The sequence below is a fragment of the Sprattus sprattus genome, assembly GCF_963457725.1.
Source record: "Sprattus sprattus genome assembly, chromosome: 14".
Lineage (NCBI taxonomy): Eukaryota > Metazoa > Chordata > Actinopteri > Clupeiformes > Clupeidae > Sprattus > Sprattus sprattus.
This window is the reverse complement of record NC_137912.1, coordinates 16612445-16631830: the sequence shown is the minus strand read 5'-3', so window position 1 is coordinate 16631830 and position 19386 is coordinate 16612445. Positions and strand designations below refer to the sequence as shown.

The 19386-nt window shown below is 42.2% G+C and overlaps 1 protein-coding gene across 1 annotated transcript; it reads right to left on the bottom strand.

The window, feature by feature from the left end:
• Positions 1-9520: 9520 nt before the first annotated feature.
• Positions 9521-18885, bottom strand: LOC308375538 (leukocyte antigen CD37; the record flags this gene model as incomplete). Its single annotated transcript, XM_080851703.1, has 8 exons — positions 9521-9802; positions 9936-10019; positions 10322-10495; positions 17879-17986; positions 18073-18147; positions 18384-18499; positions 18622-18700; positions 18820-18885. 8 exons carry the CDS (start codon positions 18883-18885, stop codon positions 9521-9523), a joined length of 984 nt encoding a protein of 327 aa, XP_080707829.1.
• Positions 18886-19386: the final 501 nt, after the last annotated feature.

Here is a 19386-nt window from a genome sequence, read left to right as displayed (position 1 = left end):
TGGGTAGGACCTTCCCCCAGAGCCAACAGCGCCCCATGCGGGAATCAAACCCATGACCTTCTTGCTATGAGGCGTCAGTGCAAGCTTCTGAGCCACCATGCCATGTGTGTGTCAACAAATTACTTTGAGAAGAATGTCTGGAAACGTATATTGTCCTTACATGAGACAAGTATAATCAATGATGTTGATATTTTGGAATAATTTATTGATTATCGTTTAACATGGTCTGCAGTATAAGTAAAGTAATCTTGTGAACTTGCTCTCTAGTGGTAGACAGAGTGTATTGCATTTAGTGCTTGTAGTGTTGTGTGTCTGAGGTGAGCAGATTAAGGCACGTTATAAAACAGGCCCATTTGACACAGGATTAGTGGAGTCTGGGAAGACTAAGATTCCCACTTGGAACAAAGGTTTCCTGGGGTCAAAGCTGCCTTGGCATTCAAGTTCCCCCAAATTGTGTGCATCTGTAGCATTAATTAAGGAAAGGATTTATCAAATTTCCTTTTATAGTCAAATATTTCTGACTAAAATAATATATGTTAATAATTAATTAATAACAATGGTGGTTTCAGCTAGAATTTTCAGATCACAGATGACATGAGTATAATCATTTTTAAGCCTGTATAGTAACCCTGGAGTATTAAATGGGAGATACATATCGCTCACAGTCATTCTTTTTAAAAGTTAGGCCCTGTTCGTCATAAACTGCTTACATGCACAGCCTGGAGAGTCTTGTGACTCTTATTATTGCCTTATTATTATCTGAGCGCCAACAATGCATCTTCTGGTTCGCCACTGGGTATGTTTGATGATTTTCAACTGTTAATCAGAGACTGCCGCAGGGCAGGACAGGACTTGTGAATCCCTCAGGGGGCTGGTTGGTGACATGGTTCAGAGGGATTCTCGTTGGGATTTGGTGTGAAATCCTGGCCCAAGGAGACTAGAGGAAGAGTAATCGAGGCTATTTCTAGACCCCATTATCAAAATTGCTCTGATAATCTGTCATAGCACATGATCCCCAATTCATTCATCACTGATCTGGCCCAGTGCATTTACCTTACTCAGACTGTAATGTTCATGACATCTGATTCCCAGCCAAGGGTCAACCCACATACACTGTGCACGTACACACGGGAAAACACACACACACACACACACACACACACACACACACAGTTGGACATTATTTGAGTCAACAATCATTCTATTCATGAAGTTATACTTTAACCATAATGTACAAAATAAAACAAACAAACAAACAAAAAAATAATGTTAGGAAAATTCACATTGTGTTAGAGGGATATATGGATATGAATCATATATATGTATATATATATATATATATATATATATATATATATATTTATATATATATATATATAAAAAAAAGCTACATTGAAAGGGTCTGCATTTCAGAAACAGTTAAGTACAGGAAATCCGCCCAAAGAGAGCAGTATCTGTTACACAGATCAATAAGTAGTATCTGTTACACCAATCCATTATACATTTAGTTGGGTAATTGGCAATTAGTGGGGGGCTGATAAAGGTTCTCTGAAACTTGTGACGGTATACATGTGTTATTTTTGTCTTAATATGAGAAGAATTCGCAATCAGTTCGCACAATGTTCTGACAAATTCGTGATGTAATGTGTCTTACTGAACAGAAATTATTTGTGTGAGATGGTATGCGGGGGCTGGGTCTATTGCCTACAGGAAGACTACACGTTGGCCTGTGAAAGTGATACTGCCGGTAAGTGCTTAAACTCAAAGTCCCGCTGACGATGTAAATAGGGCTTCAGGCAGTAGGCATAATGCAATGAAGCATCTTTCACTGTTTTCACTGTTTTACAATATCAGCGTCTTTTCTGACATGAGCTTCATCCCGCAAGCTGCAGAAGGCTAATCTTAGTGCAGTGTTTGTTGATAACACACAGGTAGCCTTCTTAGCCAGATAAACCAATTACGGATTGTGCTATTCAGTTTGTAATGCATCTGTTAATAGTACCCTGTACGGGTGAAGGCCTATGCTAAGGTTAATGGGAGGGGGATTTAGCGTGCTTTATAGGGAACCGATTCGAACGTGACTGTCTGGGAGCCTTGTACTCGCTAACCCCGTGAGCCAACGCTGCTTTAATCACAGCACCAACGCGCTTCTGTTGCCTCCCCAAAACGCGAACAGTGCGCTCAGAGCAGTCTACAGGAAACTTCTCAGAATCGAACACCAGATTAAGTCTACAACTGCTGAAGGGATACCGGTCGATAAGCGGGAACAACTATCCGTCGGACATGAATAAATGGAATAACCGACACGCGTTAATCAGGAGGAAAAGACAAAGACCTTCATTTTGATTGTTTTATACCTTATCATCCATATGAAGAAGACAAACGTAAGTTTGACAGACTTTAACCTACATCCAAAAGTATGCTTCAGTGTTTGGCTGGCTCTTTCAACATTATTGTATGTAGGTCTAGACTACATAGTAGGCTACTACTTACAGACTTGTACATACTAAACACAAACATTTGTAGCCTACATACTAAACACAATCATTTAAAGAGCCGGGCTTAATGCGCTCGGGTGAAACACTGCCAATAACTCCCTATATTCAGTATATCAATCCCTTTATGTTTCATGCATGGTTTTAGATTGGGGAGAGCGTTTGCATCCTCGCACTACTGTTGTCGACTTTGGTGACAGGTGGTGTCAAAGGTGGAACTCCTCTCACGGATGATGTGGGTACACTAGACGTATTGGTGAGTCCAATTGCCTTCGACTATAGATTTCTCTTTGCGTTTCGCCCTAACTTTAAAACTTAGAGCTAACTTTAAAACTCTTTTGTTGTCCTATTAATTACATGATAGTGGCTATAACAATGATAGTTATAGTTAAAGCTATACCTGTCTCCGTTATGAAACAGAAACAATTCGTTTTTGTAGCACGTTTTAAGTAGCGGTAGATATTAAGTAGATTTATGTCCGGTTTAAGGGATAAATGAAAAGATTTAGCAATAATTAAGGCAGTCTGTTTCCAAATGAAGGGCCTCTAAATACACAACACAGGGTTCATTTCTAAGTTTCAGGCAAAATTCAGATTATTATAAGTATATTTTGAGGGATTGTAAGGAATTTGTCTTTAAAGGCACTCTGAATGAGATTTTTTTTCTTTGTCTTTTTTCTTTAAAGAAAGGAAACATTCCCAGGGACTACAGAATCCCAGTTAATTACACTCCCAAGGCAGTGGTAAGTCTTGCACACAGATTAGTCTAGGCACAAAAGGGATTTCTCTTTTAGACCATACAGATCACTGTGGGGGCATTAGTGCGATGGCGAGCCCTTGGATTGTTCTGGCTCAGACCTGAGCCACTGAGTGAAGTGGAGTACAGTGACTCTAGAGGCACCACTGTACATTTGCATGTGCTAATGCTTTTATCCAGAGCACCTTACAACGTGGATAGACAGGATCATCCCGAGCACCAGACAGCACAGATAGACATGCTCATCTAGACCACCTTACAGCGCAGATAGACATGCTCATCCAGAGCACCTGACATGCTCATCCGCATGGGTGCATCTGTGGTGTTGAAACCCTGACCTCGGAGTCATTAGCATCTGGCTCTACCAGTGGAGCTCCAGCGGTGCAGAGACACTGCTTATGCATCTCACTGCTAAGGGTCCTATACGTCAGAGGGCAGAGCAACTTCAAGGCCATGGGTTCAGGTCTCTGGGAAAGGGGTTAAACTGTGCACACTCACCGGACTGTACCACTGTATATTCAGTAAAGATAGATAGACAGATGGAGTCAGTCAGACATAATCATACAAACTGAGTAACTGAGTGACTGATGGATTGATTGATTGTTTGATTTAATTCATTCATTCATCAATTTCATTGATGGGTTAATTTACTGACTGATTCTTTCTGACAGCTCAAGGGTGCTTATTTATGTTGTGTCTAAGATCTTTGTGGTAGGCCCTTGCGAAACCACCATAGCGGAATTAATGTATTGCAATCACATTGAATGCGGTCATCAATCTATCTGTCTGTCTGTCTGCTTCACAACATAGTCCATAGTAACACAATATGCTGTTGCCCTATCTATCTGTTGTTCCTCTCCCAGGCAGGAAAGTGTTGGCTGCAGTTAAACATTTACCCTGTGGAGAAAAGCCTCAAGCAGCTAGCCCACAAGTTCAGTAACCTGTCAATCAACCGAGAGAACATCACCATTTTCATCACTATGCTCCAAGGTCTTCGCTTCATGCTTGGCAACGAGGAACTGGTGACTTTCATTGCTTTAGTATATAAGCTTATTTCTTTATGGTGTGTATTAACATACATTCTACATATGAATGAATATGTTTATTCATTTCGATGTCCTGTTCTGTCCCAAGGATTTAGCAATGCAGGCGTTCGAGTGCCATTTCAGGACAGCACATTGGCCAACTGAGCTCTACTTTGATCACGTAAAAGAGGTTTTCAGTGCAGCTGCCAATGTTTCTGGGATATTGGAGTGTGCCCCACCGCCCTGCCCATCCACTTTACCTCCCTCTGCCACAACAGGTATACACACACACACAGAAACACAGACACACACACACACACACACACACACACACACACACACACACACACACACACACACACAACCCCTCTCTCTTTGTCTCTATCTGTCTTTCTTCCCTCCTTTTCTTTATCTATCTTTCTCTATGACACACATACCAACACAGACAGACAGGCACACACACCCAGACACGGGCACACAATCCCTGTCTGTCTGTCTTTCTGTCTCTGTCTCTGTCTCTCTCTCTCTCTCTCTCTCTCTCTTTCTCTGTCACACATACCCCCCCAACCCACACACACACAAAAACACACACACACACACAGAAACACACCCACACAGAATGAGAGGGGGGAATACAAGGGCAAAATTAGAGAGTAAAGCAAATGAAATCTAGAAATAATAGATTAATCTGTTCCCACAGGTCATGAAAGGCAGTATCGCATTGGGGAGAGATTGAAGAGAAGCCTTCCAGTCCTGCTACTGGTCCCTGTTTTGTTTTTACTGTTTCTGGGCGCATGGATGGTAAGTCTGTCATTCTGCTCCTTCAACTGCTTGATTGAGAATTGGGGCTTCAGTTGTGTGTGTGAAATTGTGACTTACAAACTGTCAAGGGTGAGAGGTATATGGAAGTGTGGTGAATGCCACTATTGTCTTGGTGGAATGATCACTATGACAACCGGCCAACCTATTGGCACAGGTATCAGTAAATTTGTCCCCACACTGTGATGAGTAAATCAGCAGGAAGTGTGATGATGAAATTTGGTGGCAGCTTTCTCAAGCCAGACTTCCAGTGAACTGAAATACTATCTGGATAAATTAATCAATCCTGCCACGCTAGTTATAGTCATGAAACCGAGGTGGGTTTAGTTTGGAAAAGTTTCATGGCAAGTTGTGTAAACATGGTTTCTAATCTAAGATTAAAACTAATCAGTTTACAGGCGCAGTCCTCGATTTGAATCCATTACAGTTTTTGGCCAATTCGCAAATTTCTCCTCATGGTCCTCTAGCTCTCTGACCTGTGTACCAGAATAAATGTGGTGTTCATGCACAGCTGTGACTTTGTTAGTGGGAAACAAACAAATTCTCTCGGAATGAGGAATACACTTTTCCAGCCATTTAACACCTGTGCTTCAGGACCACTGAAGGGAGGGGTGTGTGTTTGATTGGCTGTTGAGTTCAAATATCAACAATCTCTTGCCAGGAACGAGGACTTTTCCTTTATTTGGTAGAGCAAGGTGCACTAGGACCACAGAGTTAATTATCCAGGAAGCGCATATGCCCAACCTGTACTTACGGTTTACTATAACTTGCTCTGTGGAGGATGAACACATGTAAATGAATTGTTTCTCAGCAAGTTCAGAACAGTCAACATAACTAACATGGCTAAGTCCCTTGTAGCCTAACTGATAGACCATGCAGAGGTAAAGTAAGACAATCAGATAACCTCTTTTTTGGGAACGTTGACATCTACAGTATTGGTCTTGCTGGTTTGTTATTCCCTCAGATACAATAGCAGAAAATCCCAGTCCACATAGCCAGGGAACAGGAGCGTGCTAATAGGATTCTTAAGTTATGTAATTTCAGTGTGTGACAAGTATTGTTACCTTTGGAATCTTTTTCTGCCACCTAGGTAGTACAGAGGAGAAGAGTCTGTATGAATAACTCGAGCAGAGGTGAAGCAAGAAGTCCCCAGAGTGAAGCTGCACTGAGAGGCCCTGAGCCCCAGCACAGAGCAGCGCAGGAGGGCTCACTGGAACTCTCACCTATGACTCAGGGGAGGTACGTTGGATTACTAAACACGATTACTCATCACAATAAATGTTATCTTTTCCCCTTTCACTGACAGAGCAACGCTGAAGTTGTGGATAAAATTTCCATGGATCCCCCGCACCTATAAAACTATATAGCTATAATACTGTCAGTCACTTGTCATTAGGGCTGCATACTAACAGTTATTCAGTTATTTGTGGGGGTGGAAAAATGCTACAGTTAATGGAAAGCATATCAGGAAAGTGGTAAAAAACCTTTCTTTTTGGTATGTATAGTACCATCTTACTCCACAGAAGGATACCAGAACTATTTTGAATGTGCATCTAAACCACCTAAACCAAAATGAACAATGTCATTATTCGAAGTGAGTATTTGCTAAAATATCAATTTCTCTCATCATTTCCTGTAGTCCTGTGCACTTAGTAAACAAATTGGGATATTAGTATTTGAATAGGTATTCAGAAAAAAAGGATAATCAAATATCCGTATAACTTATTTGCAGTGTTTTCTTAAGGGACTAAATGTAAATACAATAGATCTGTCAAATTTGCTTCTGTATGTTCTTCTTGGACCCTTTGCAGGAGAAGGGAGAGTGCCGTGGTGATGGAGCTGTTGGAGGTGATGGAGGATTCAGCGGTATGAGCTCTAGAATTCAACCAGGAACCTTGGATCCGGTGCAGGGGAGGACAGTCGTGAGGGCAGGGTGGGAGCAGGAATGTACTCCAGGGATACCTCAAGTTACGCCACACTATGGCGCAACAGTGCACAAATACCCCCTCAGGGCGATGATGTGGTGATGAGAGAATGTCGTGCGGAGCCATCGTGGAATGAATAACCACTCAGAACTGAACTACGCCCCAGCCAGAGATTGATTTGCATAAATGTGACTAACCCTCAGGCCCTCAAAACAACAGGAAGGAACCTTTGAGGAAGACTCCGCCAATGAAGAAACTTGAATGGCGTTTTTCTTTTTCAGCCACTCTGGAAGTGTCTGAGTATATGTGCATGTGCGTCTGTGTACTTGTGCACCTGTATATGTTTGTATGTGGGTGCGTGTGTGTGTGTGAGCATGTGTGTGTGAGCATGTGTGTGTGTATATGTGTGTGTGTGTGTGTGTGTGTGTGTGTGTGTGTGTGTGTGTGTGTGTGTGTATGTGTGTGTAAAGGGGAGGATGTTTCGTGGGAGAGAGGCATCTATTTGGCTGCCTGCGGCGACCTCCGCTGAGACAGTAGCCTTCATCTGGCCAGCCCCTGCAGGCCGGAGCTTGGTCTCATGAAAGGCTTTTTGTAAACAGCTTCTGTCCTCCAGCTCCGCAATCAGTTTATGATCCTGTTCTGTTTCACCGAAAGACAGAGAGGGGGAGAGAGAGAGAGAGAAAGAAATCCCCCAGAACGGTCTGGAACGGCCCAGAACAGAGTGTCTGCTTGTCCAGATCTGTGTTTTGGCTGGGTGCGATCACGAACATGGCCCATTGATGTTTTTCAACACATACCAGATATGTGGAGCATATTTGGTATGCTTCTTGTCTCGCCCCCTTGCAGCCCTGGTGCTTCAGCTGTGTGTATGTGTGTGTGTGTGTGTGTGTGTGTGTGTGTGAGTGTGTGTAACAGAGAGAGAGAGAGCGCTTCGTTGCAATGTTCAGCTAACTGATGGACTTCGAACTGAATGGATCAAATTTGTCTGAATGGGACCACAGAGGCCAAGACATTAATCAGTGCAGTGTGTGAGACTGATCTCATTTCACTGACTCATTGGCACACACACACACACAGAACCAACAAATTCACGTAAAACGCACCACTTAAGAAGTTACACGCACACAGCCCACCAGAAGCCAAGGACTAAGACTCATAGCAGTTCGAAACATAAGGAGTCACATGGGAAAACGCGTCGGGCAATGACTAAAAAACACGATCCACTGAATCATAGCCTTTGATAGATCACTGTCTCTATTCCTTCCCTCTCTCTGTTCTCCCTCCCTCCTTTAATAAGATGGCCATCCACGGCCTCATTGTTTCCCAGCATGACAGGCCTGTCTGACATTTATGGCCTAAGATGCTGTGGGCAGGCCTTCGTCAAACCGCAGAGCAACTTAAACAAAGAGGTCTCACAGGCTGCAAAACATGCCAGGCTTTATGGGGGATATCTACTCATCCGTCATGGTTTAGGCTGACCCTGACACACACACACACACACACACAGAAATATAGCATATACGAACACACATCTCCACAACACATATGCCATGACACACTGACATGTCATGACACACTTACATACAGACCAACTTAAACACAAACACACACACACACACACACTTGTAATCACATCGACCCCGTACAGCTGAGGTGAACCCACGTCTGCTGAGTCATAAAGTGTTGCTTGTTGGTTGGGGCCCCCCCCTGTGATCCATTCAGAGCCTTTTCTGCCTTACTCACAGTGTCAACTGACATTCCCCATTACCTCAGTGTTATGCAACTTGACTTCCAGACCGCTAAATTCAGGGACGCCCGTTCAGAGTAGCAATCAACAAATCAGAGGGCTCCTGTTGGTATGAAGTGATAGATATCCTGTGATTAAAAAATAACTGGTTTGTAAGCTGTATATCAAACCTTTTAGTGCACATACAGGATGATTAAGGAGTAATCTCTAAAGGTCTTGGCCACTCACCACACTCTTGGACTTTTCTATAACGAGTAGCACTGGACAAATGGTTTCATCCCAGTAATACAAGACACTGCAAATGTATCTGCCAAACTTGTATTGTGAAGCTTGTTTACCCTGTTTTTTGTACAATAAAGCCACTCCTGTATATATGCTGTAGTGATTGACATTGAGGACATAATTGAGATTAATCTGCTGCCTGTGTGTGTGTGTGTGTGTGTGTGTGTGTGTGTGTGTGTGAGAGAGAGAGAGAGAGAGAGAGAAATCTCCAAAAATGTAAACAGTGTTCAGAGAAGATCATGATACCGATGTCTGTTATCTTGACGAGTAATCTGGTTGATAGTACTGTTGCTGTTCATAATCTTGCTGGTTTTAGTGTTGCTGATTGTACTGCTGCTGTTGATAATCTTGGTGATTGTACTGCTGCTGTTGATAATCTTGGTGATTGTACTGCTGCTGTTGGTAATCTTGCTAAAAGTACTGATGTTATTTGTTATCTTGCTGATTTTACTGCTGCTGTTGTTAAACTTGCTAAAAATACTGATTTGGTTGGTAATCTTGCTGATTGTACTGCTGTTGTTGGTAATCTTGCTGATTGTACTGGCGTTGTTGGTTATCTTGCTGATTGTACTGCTGCTGTTGGTAATCTTGCTGATCAGAATCTTGGTCATCATAATCTGGATTGCCATCCTGGTACACGGTCTCAGTCTGAGGGTCCACCTCCATGGAGCCAATCAGGTTTGTGGAATCCTTCTGCCTCATTTTACGACTAATGTTTTGGTATATGTACACTGCACAGGTAAACTGCAGGACCTGTCAGTGTATGTTTGTGTGTGTTTGTAAGAGAAAGAGATGGACAGTTAGAATTTGAATCTCTTTTTCCTCTACAGGATAACAACCTCTAACCAATGAACGTGGCATTGTGCAGTACAGATTTGATATTTACCTGTATGATAAGCAGTCCAACATCCATGCCAATGATCACAGCTATATTCTCTTCCAGCCAGCTAGTAAGACGGGCCTGGCATCCCTTTTTCAGAGAGGAAAAGCATAAAGAATGCAAATATAATTTAGGTTTATGCATTTCAGTGAAAGCCCAAACATCAACCAGCCCTTCCTAAGTATAGCGCAATCATGACATGATGGGAAAACATTTAAAAAAAATACAAAGCAATATTTGTACTACTACTACTAATTAGTAACAACAACAATAATAACACGCTTAAAGGTGAAGCTATTCATCACATGATACAAAAAATGTATTGCCTTAAGTCTAGGATTCTTGGGTGTTAAAACCACTGCAGATATAATATAGGGTTTGTATATGCTTACCCCTGTATAAGTATTGTTGCCAATCCCAAATCGGTGTATCTTAGTTCCATTCACAGTCAGGGTGGTACAGCTTGTGTTGAAGCACGAACAGGGGTAGACATCGCCCTTGCTAAGGGACTTAATGTATGCATTCTGCCTCCAGTCAATTGAGTTCTGTCTGCCACAACATTTTTCCTTGAATAGGAAACACGTCTTTGGTCAGGCATAAAAACAAAACGGCAACAACAAGTATAAACTAACATATGCAGCTTGGCAATACAAAGGTCTCCTGTTAGACTGGTTGTATTTGGCACCAGTTTGGCAGAGTTGAACAATCAGACAAGAAAATACATGTAATCTTATGGTGAGCTGCACAAGGAAATACGTTGACAAGAACATGCCACCATTTATCTTTTATGTAGGATAACTTCCACTAATTTAAAATCTGTTTTAACAGATTTAAGAGTAGTGTACAATGTTCATAATCACAGCCTCTTATGGCTTGCCAACCCCACGCATTTTATAATAATTAAACCCAGAGCACACTCTCAGCCCTAGGCACTGTGATGGGTTAAGACTTGCTGTGACCTTTTGATAAACACTTACTTCCTACATCACTGCATGGCTGAGGAAATGGTAAAGAAATGGAGCTCACACTGATGTTGTGTTATTGATAATAATGGTTGTAGTAATAATAATACAGAGCTCACAGTCCTGCAGTTCAAATGCTTGATATTGTCATGATCCTCTCTAGGATCTCCTGATCCTGATTAATTTGTTCCCTTTGTTTTACCCCCTCTTGTGTTTGCTTCCTTGGTTGGCCATGTGCTTCTTTATTTACTTCCTGTGTTCTATGTGCTTTCCTCGTCCCGTGTGTGTTTGTTCACGGCCCTTTCGTTACTGCCTGGTGTGTGTTGTTGTTCCCTGCCTGCCTGTGTCCTGTTTCCTCATCTAGTCCTGTGTGTTTAAACCCTCATGTTTCTTCAGTTCTTGGTCTGTCAATGTGCGTGTTCATGTTCAGGGTCATGTTCAGGTCATGTCCATGGTCACACTGGTTTGCTGACTGTTCCTGTTTCAGGGGTGGCTCGTCCTTAAGGGCGATTGGGGCGACGCACTGCCAATGGGAAAAGGAGATATTTTTTCTGTCGGATTCTACCACTAGACTGTGTGGTCTGCCTCTGAATGTCATTGTCCACGCAAAAGTCGTGCTTCAAATGGCCCCACCCCTTTTAGGGTGATTTGGGGTGAAATGGAAATCTCCCCAGACCTCTCTCATTGACCCTCATGTTAAATCATTTTTTCAGTAAGGGATAGATGCATGCCACTGGCAGGAGGCGGGACATGTCAGTGAGCCGCCAATCAGCAGCATCGACCGTTGACAGCCAATTGCACGAACGAATACAGAGCGATAAGTGTTTGCAGGATTAAATTAAAGTTCATAGTTAAAATGTTATTTAGCTACAAGCTAATACATTTTATTATATATGGAATCAGGAGTGAATTATTTCAATAAGACACTGGAGTGGAGTTCACATACTCTCGTAATTAAATTATGCCAGATTGCTCTGTTGTATTATAAATATAAAAGTTGAAATTATCTTTACCACGGTAAAAGCAATAGCCTACTTGACTGTTAAAGGAGCTTGTTATCGTTCATCAAACTATAGCGTTGTACGTACTGAAACTTTAATATTCAACACACGGTAGGTCTACCAGAACATTTATTAGCTTGTAGCTGAATAATAATTGACTACAAACTTTAATTTAATCCTGTAAACAATTGATTTTTACTTATAGGTCTACATATTAGACTAATAACAAGTCTTTTCTACACGGTAGGTCTGCTACAACATTTATTAGCTTGTATCTAAATAACATTTTGACCACGAACTTTAATTTAATCCTGTAAACACTTCTCGCTCAGTATTAGTTCGTGCAATTAGTTGTCAACGGTCGATGCTGATGATTGGGGTCTCACTGGCATGTCCCGCCTCCTGCCAGTGGCATGTTCTTCCTGATGCCACATGCCAGTTATAGATTTAACTCCCTTTGTAGGTAAGGGATCCGTATTTCCGCTGGGATCGGTATTAAAACCGGAAGTGAGTATGTAATTTCGACAAGTGATCACACCCGTTGTGTATTATATGCGAATGTCAGCACATTTGATTCTAGAAGAAAAGCCAACAGCAAGTAACAAACTAGTCAGTGAGCAGCTGGATAGCTAACAAGCTAGCCAGACCTAAAGTTTAGCGGTGATGTGCTCTGAGTGCAAAAACAAGATGCAGACTATGAAATTAGTTTAACACATTAGTGGACAAAAAGCTATTGCTGTATGAGTTAATCAGCTAACAACAAATTGATACAACTGTCTTGCTTAATGTACCTACTGAATGGGTTGCTTAATCATTATCAACCCCCCCCCCCCCCAAAAAGCCTGACGATGTCATACTTATAATTCTAGTCAGAAGAAAATGCCTCTTCGCTCAATTTGATACCTAGAACCAATCAGAGCAACGTAGTATGACTGTGAAAAGTTGAAGTCCCTCCCCCTTCTCACTTTGTTCCCCTGCACCTGTGGACGGATCCAATTGGGACTGATTGGGCCTAATTGGCCCCTGGACTACCTGGTTAAAAGGTGCACCTCATTATGGTGCAAGAGACAGACTGAACAGGCTGCAGAGAAGCTGAGACAAGGTACTAGACAAACCTGTGTGACACAGTTGTACCTTGTCTGTTTTAAAGCTTTAGTTTTGTTCAGTGTATGTTTCTTTGTTTTGGGGTTGTGATTACCCTAGTGTTTGTCTTTATATTTTTGGGGTTCAAGTCCCTCTGTGTTTTGTATATATGATTTTGGGGTTTTCGAGTCCCGTTTGTAAATAAATATACGCGGTATTTTTATAAGAAACCACTGTCTCCTGCGCTGTGTGTTCTCCTGCCTGCCTGCAACCACGATCCAGAAGCCTACATCCCACATGGTGAGATGGCCGGCTCGGGCCTTTCTCACATTTGGTGGCAGCGGTGGGATGGTACGCTAACGGAGACACTGGGTGGAAAGCAAGCAGTAAGGAGACTGGCACTGGCAGGAGAGGGCCTACCACCGGCGGTTCAGCTGGAGCTGGAGCTGGAGCAGCAGCAGTGGCTGGAGCTGGATCGGCAGCTGGAGCGGCAGCCGGAGCTGGAGCGGCAGCCGGAGCTGGAGCGGCAGCCGGAGCTGGAGCCGCAGGTGGAGCCAGAACGGGATGGCCGACTTGTCCCGCCACTCATGTGGCGAGACTTCAGAAGGGGAGGGAAATGTGAAAAGTTGAAGTCCCTCCCCCTTCTCACTTTGTTCCCCTGCACCTGTGGACGGATCCAATTGGGACTGATTGGGCCTAATTGGCCCCTGGACTACCTGGTTAAAAGGTGCACCTCATTATGGTGCAAGAGACAGACTGAACAGGCTGCAGAGAAGCTAAGACAAGGTACTAGACAAACCTGTGTGACACAGTTGTACCTTGTCTGTTTTAAAGCTTTAGTTTTGTTCAATGTATGTTTCTTTGTTTTGGGGTTGTGATTACCCTAGTGTTTGTCTTTATATTTTTGGGGTTCAAGTCCCTCTGTGTTTTGTATATATGATTTTGGGGTTTTCGAGTCCCGTTTGTAAATAAATATACGCGGTATTTTTATAAGAAACCACTGTCTCCTGCGCTGTGTGTTCTCCTGCCTGCCTGCAACCACGATCCAGAAGCCTACATCCCACATGGTGAGATGGCCGGCTCGGGCCTTTCTCACAATGACCATCTTACATACATAAATGAAACTTTTACCGGATCCCGTAGGAAGGACGGCAAAAACATCTCTTCGATCGACAAATGCCTTAATCGCGTTTCTCTGTTCCTCTTTCAAAATGTATGCGCTGTCAATATCCAATGGATTTTTGGTCTAAGCGTTTGCAATAACCTAACAATAATGGTCTAGAGAGCTTCAGTTAAGACCTACAATACTCTGCAACATTCGTGTTGCACATACACAACTAACCGAGTCAATGTAGACATAAAAAAGTTGTGTAGATAGCTTTATTCACATAAAATACTTCCCACTAACAGGCTCCCGAGACGCCTCCATCTTGGTACGATTTTGAATGGACCATTAATTCAACTCAAGCCATCTGTCCATCATCGTATAAAGCCTGCCCTGACAATTTGATTGGCTAGATCCGTTTCGGATCTGTGATCATTTCTCCCCAACGGAGCAGTGCCAGACCGAACTTCCAGAACAAAAATGTTGTGGGCGGGGTTCGGTCTGGTATCCAGGCTAGTTTGTTGATGGAGTAGTTAGCAAATCATCCTTGTTTTGATTTGCCCTTGTGTCTTTGACTGTGTGTGTGGGTCCTACCTAAGATGCAGCATTATAGATACCATGTCTTTGGTACTCTTGCAGCATCCCTGAGGTGGTAGGGCAAAAAGAGATAAAAACACCTGAAAAGTGATTCTTCCTGTATTGTTGAAGAGTACCTGAGAGGATTGTACTGGTATGAGTGCACAGCACCATGGAAACATACATAAACTCTGGATAGTTGGCATCGAAAGTCTATGAAGATCTGTACATAAAAATCACTCATTAGATTCGCTTTTCTCCTTACAGATTTTACTTTGTGGACTTATTAGCCTTAACTGTCTGCTCCAACTGCTTTATGCCACTGATCAGGTGTTGAGTGTAAGGCTCCAAGTTTCAGGCCGATAATCTTTGGATCTTAAAACATATATGGACTTCAAGGTGTGGGTTGTTTACAGAGCATGTCTTTAAGAACATTCCAGGGCTTCATTCCCCTAGTTTGACTTTTCTCACACCCCTCCTGACACTCTTATCTCTACCCTCTATATTTGTTTCTCTCCCTGTGATTTTCCAACACAAGGGTTCAACTAAGGGCAGGAAAACAGAATTAAGGGTGTAACCCCCTAATGCAAGAATTTGTATGTTTTTGCTATGGAGCTAAAGTTGCGCAGTGTAGTTCACTTTTATACCACTGTCATAAATACAACTCACGCTTTGAGACCCTCTAATGGACATGGGTACTTGTTGACAAGCTGAAGGATATTAAACCGGCAAAGAAAACACCATAAGCCAATGAAGCATTGTGACTCAAGGTAGAGGAATATTACAAGGTTTTACACAAATAGACTGCATGTATTTATTGGGACCTCTGCAATAAAGGTAATTGAAGGACATTTTAGTTTTGCTGTGGGTTTGTGTGTGTGACTTATAAGATACTGTGGTACATGTGCATGATCTACATTGGACCGTGTTATTTATTACAAGCTCGCACAGTTGGGTTTTCAAGGTTACAATGGTTTATTTGGCTTGAGTTGAGATCGACGAAGACTGACCACAATTTTTGGCGTGAGATGAATTTACTTGGATGCTAGCCTGAGATGGGACTGGGGTCAATGACTTTGGATATTTGGAGAAACTACAAATCTATGTGAGATAGGGAGGACACTGATAAGGTTACAGCCTATGTTGCATTCTTTCATGAATAACATTGGCAGGGATGTTTATGATAAACTAGCAAGTCAACAACGTCCTTACACAAACATCAAGCAAGCACGATTCAAGACAGCTAATAAGTTATTACTGACTAGTCCAACAGAAAGGAGGCCAGCCCTGCATTCTTTTGTCTCTGCAGAGGCTGGGGGTCCATGGGCCAGGTCAATACTCTGGGAAGGGTTCCACTGGACCTGAATGTGTTCAGAGGGTCACCATCGCCAGCGCCCTCATCTTCACTTTCACTCTGGTTCAGTGCTGTTACTTCAGGCACCTGGCACAGCTCTGACCCCCAGTCAACTACACCCATCAGCTCTCTGTCATGTGCAGAACCAGATTGCACGAGTGACCCTCATGGGACTTTGCCCATGTCTGACCCACAGGGGTCAAGGGGGGATCTGTAAGGCCCTTAGTTTTGGGCCGTTAACCTTTTGGATCTTATTAGACAGGTGTTTAAAGAACATGTCTGTAAGAACATTCCATGGTTGCATTGTTCCACTAGGAATGACTTTATAGGGTTGACTGAATGTTTGCATGTTTCATATGTCTTTTCTATGGTTCTTGTAATTTTGGATTTATCATTTTAGATTAGTTTAAATGTGAAACTGAATTATTAATTTGCACCTGATAATCAACTGTGATGCCCTGATCCACTGTTGCCTCTGCTGAAATGATTAACAAGAGACACATGGCTAGGTTTAGTTCCAAACCAAAAAGCAGTAATATGAGTTTTCAGGTGAACACCTGGGTTAGACACACTTCCGTAGAACTGTTACATTGTATTATACAGTGGTGTATTGCCTTCTAGGCTCTGCGCTAGACCGAACGGCTATACTGAGCTGGCACAGCAGGCTGGCACTCCTTGAACCAGTAAGGACAAACGTGCTGGTAAGTGTGGCAATCCGTGGCAGCACTGCAGCCTCTGAGCTATTCTCAGGATTTAGTAACAGGTTGTATGCATGGAATACACCTAAGTCTTGAAAATGACCGTGACACTATTTCTTGAAGAAACATGTCACTTAAAAGTAAGAGAGGTATTCGTCATAACAGGCTGTAGGTATCCAAGAGAAATTACCCTAGGTCAGCCTATCTAAAGTGTAATATTATTGCATTAAAAAAGCAGGGACCAAGGTTGAGTTCCTAAATTGAGTGGAGTCAGATTTATGAGGTTTACCAATATTGTTTTAATATTATATATTATATTGTATATTATATTATACATTGGTTATATATTATATTATATAAAAGTTACGATATTTCAGCACAGACAGACATGCACAAAGATTCATCCACTCCCAGTTCCGCCATTGGTCTGGAAAGTGGTTCCTTACAAGAAGAATTGAACAATATAGGTCTTACTCTCAGTAGATTCTACACAAGTAATTGTCCATAGTCTACTATTACTGGTGTAAAACACACTTCCTACTTATGTGTGTGTTTTCAGACGAAAAAAGATAGAAAAAGATGAAAAAAGAAACAGACAAACAGATGGAAACAGAAGAACGAACGAGTCACTGGTAGATGATAGCTCTTTAGTGCCCCCACACTAGTATGGCCATGGTGGAATAGCACAGGATAGACCTGCTACACTTGCATCCAATCAGCATCTGGAACAGTGTATTGCTTAGGACCAAGCCACTTTATTTATAGAGCCAGGACTGTGTACGAACAAATTGGAGTGCACACAGAGAACCACAAGAAGAAATGTGCTGAATTTGAGAGAAAAAGTGTATTGGTTAACTGAGGACTGTAGCTTTTGAAGATGGTTGTGGCACAGTGATGCTTTTAAGAAATGTAGGCCAAATCTGTTCCAGAGTGAATCATATGATTTGGGTTTAAACACACTAAAACATCGACAAAATGGGCCTCTTTCTGACCAAACCTCTGCTTTCTGTGGGACTCAGTGCTTCAGGGGAACTAGGGCCTACCCCCCACCCTCCAAAAAAACAAAACAAACGGATAATGAACTAAACCATGCCATAGACCCTTCATGAGAAGGATTAAGAAGGATCTTATATACTGTGCCAATGTGAAGGGTACAGGCTTAATACTTACCGAGCGTTGTACCTTGTCCAGCAATGTCCATGTGACTCGGTTATCGGTTTCATTTCCTCCATACTGCTCTATGGTCTTATCAACTTGTTCTTCAAGAAACGTTTCAATCTATGAGACAAAGAGAAATGGATGAGCAAAGTATTTTATTCATATCACGACTATGTGGGTCTTCATACAACACTCAAGGGACTTACTTTTTTCCTCTGCACCAAAAGGATGAACGTCATAAAAATCTGACCAAGTACGATGGCAATAAGAAACCCCATGTACTGCAAGACAAATATAGAAGGCCATGGTTTCTTTTCTCTCTGCATTAATACAGGATATTAAAAAGTCCTACACAGAGGTTTCTCAAATGTGCCATTAGGATTATAAACAGAATACAGTGTACAGAATTCAAGCGAAATGTTGCATTGCATACAGAGAGAGAGAGGGAGAGAGAGACCTGTGAAGTTACTCTGTATGTTTCTTTTGAGGTCTGAGGGTAAGTAAAGAAACCACTTACAAACCCAAGCAGACATTTGCTCTCCAACTGCCCCCCAACACAGCCAAGAATTGACACCCCAACCACCATGAGTCCGATGAGAGCGAGGCAAGCAGCCACCAGTCTCACGTCGCCATCTGCACGAGTAACCACAACACGTCATCAGGTCAACACCAGTTGCCACAGCAACAACCAAAATGCTTTATGTAGCTAACACATACCACTTAAGTGCACTAAAACTTTGATAAATGAAATATACCTGAACTTATGACTTCAATGAAGCTGTTTATGTCAAATAAGATCCAGGCAGCACAGCCAAAGATACTAACTCCCAAAATCTGTCAAAATAATGTGGTAGTGAGTTTTCTGTTGTAAAAAAAACAAACACTGTAAGTGATAATGAGTTATTTTTAAACATATAGTTTTCAGTAAACAAAAACTGTAATTTTTTACCTACCACAAAGAATGCATTGAAGAGCATAAAAAAGAATTTCTGAATTTGTATGATTTCCTCAACTTTCATCTTTGTGTCCAGAGAAGTCAACTGTATGAAGGGACAGAGTTCCAAGAACAATTTGTTTTGCCTCAATAGAAACCATTAGAGTACTTACAACACATAGGTATCACTGGCTAGTAGTCATACCATCCATCACAACTTCAACGTTCCTCAACAAACAACAAATTCCTCCAAAGTTTCACACGGAATCATTTTCAGAATAAGAGCATTTAAAATGTTCTGTTTCACCTGAGTTGACAATGCAGTAAACAATCCAGGGAAAGGCACTCTATTTCCTTCTTCTCTCCCTCACCTATGCACAACTCCTCCCCTATTTAGGTGATCTTTCCCGTTTGTACTGCAAATACTCTGAGTTGCTGTGCATCTCTTTCCCCCTCTCAGCTTTCGGATTAAAGGTTACATCCTCATTGAACAGAAATGATTAACTACTCAAGCTGAAGCAAAGACCCATAAAACACAGAGAACAGTTAACTTGTGTGCATGTGTACATGTGTGTATGTGTGTTTG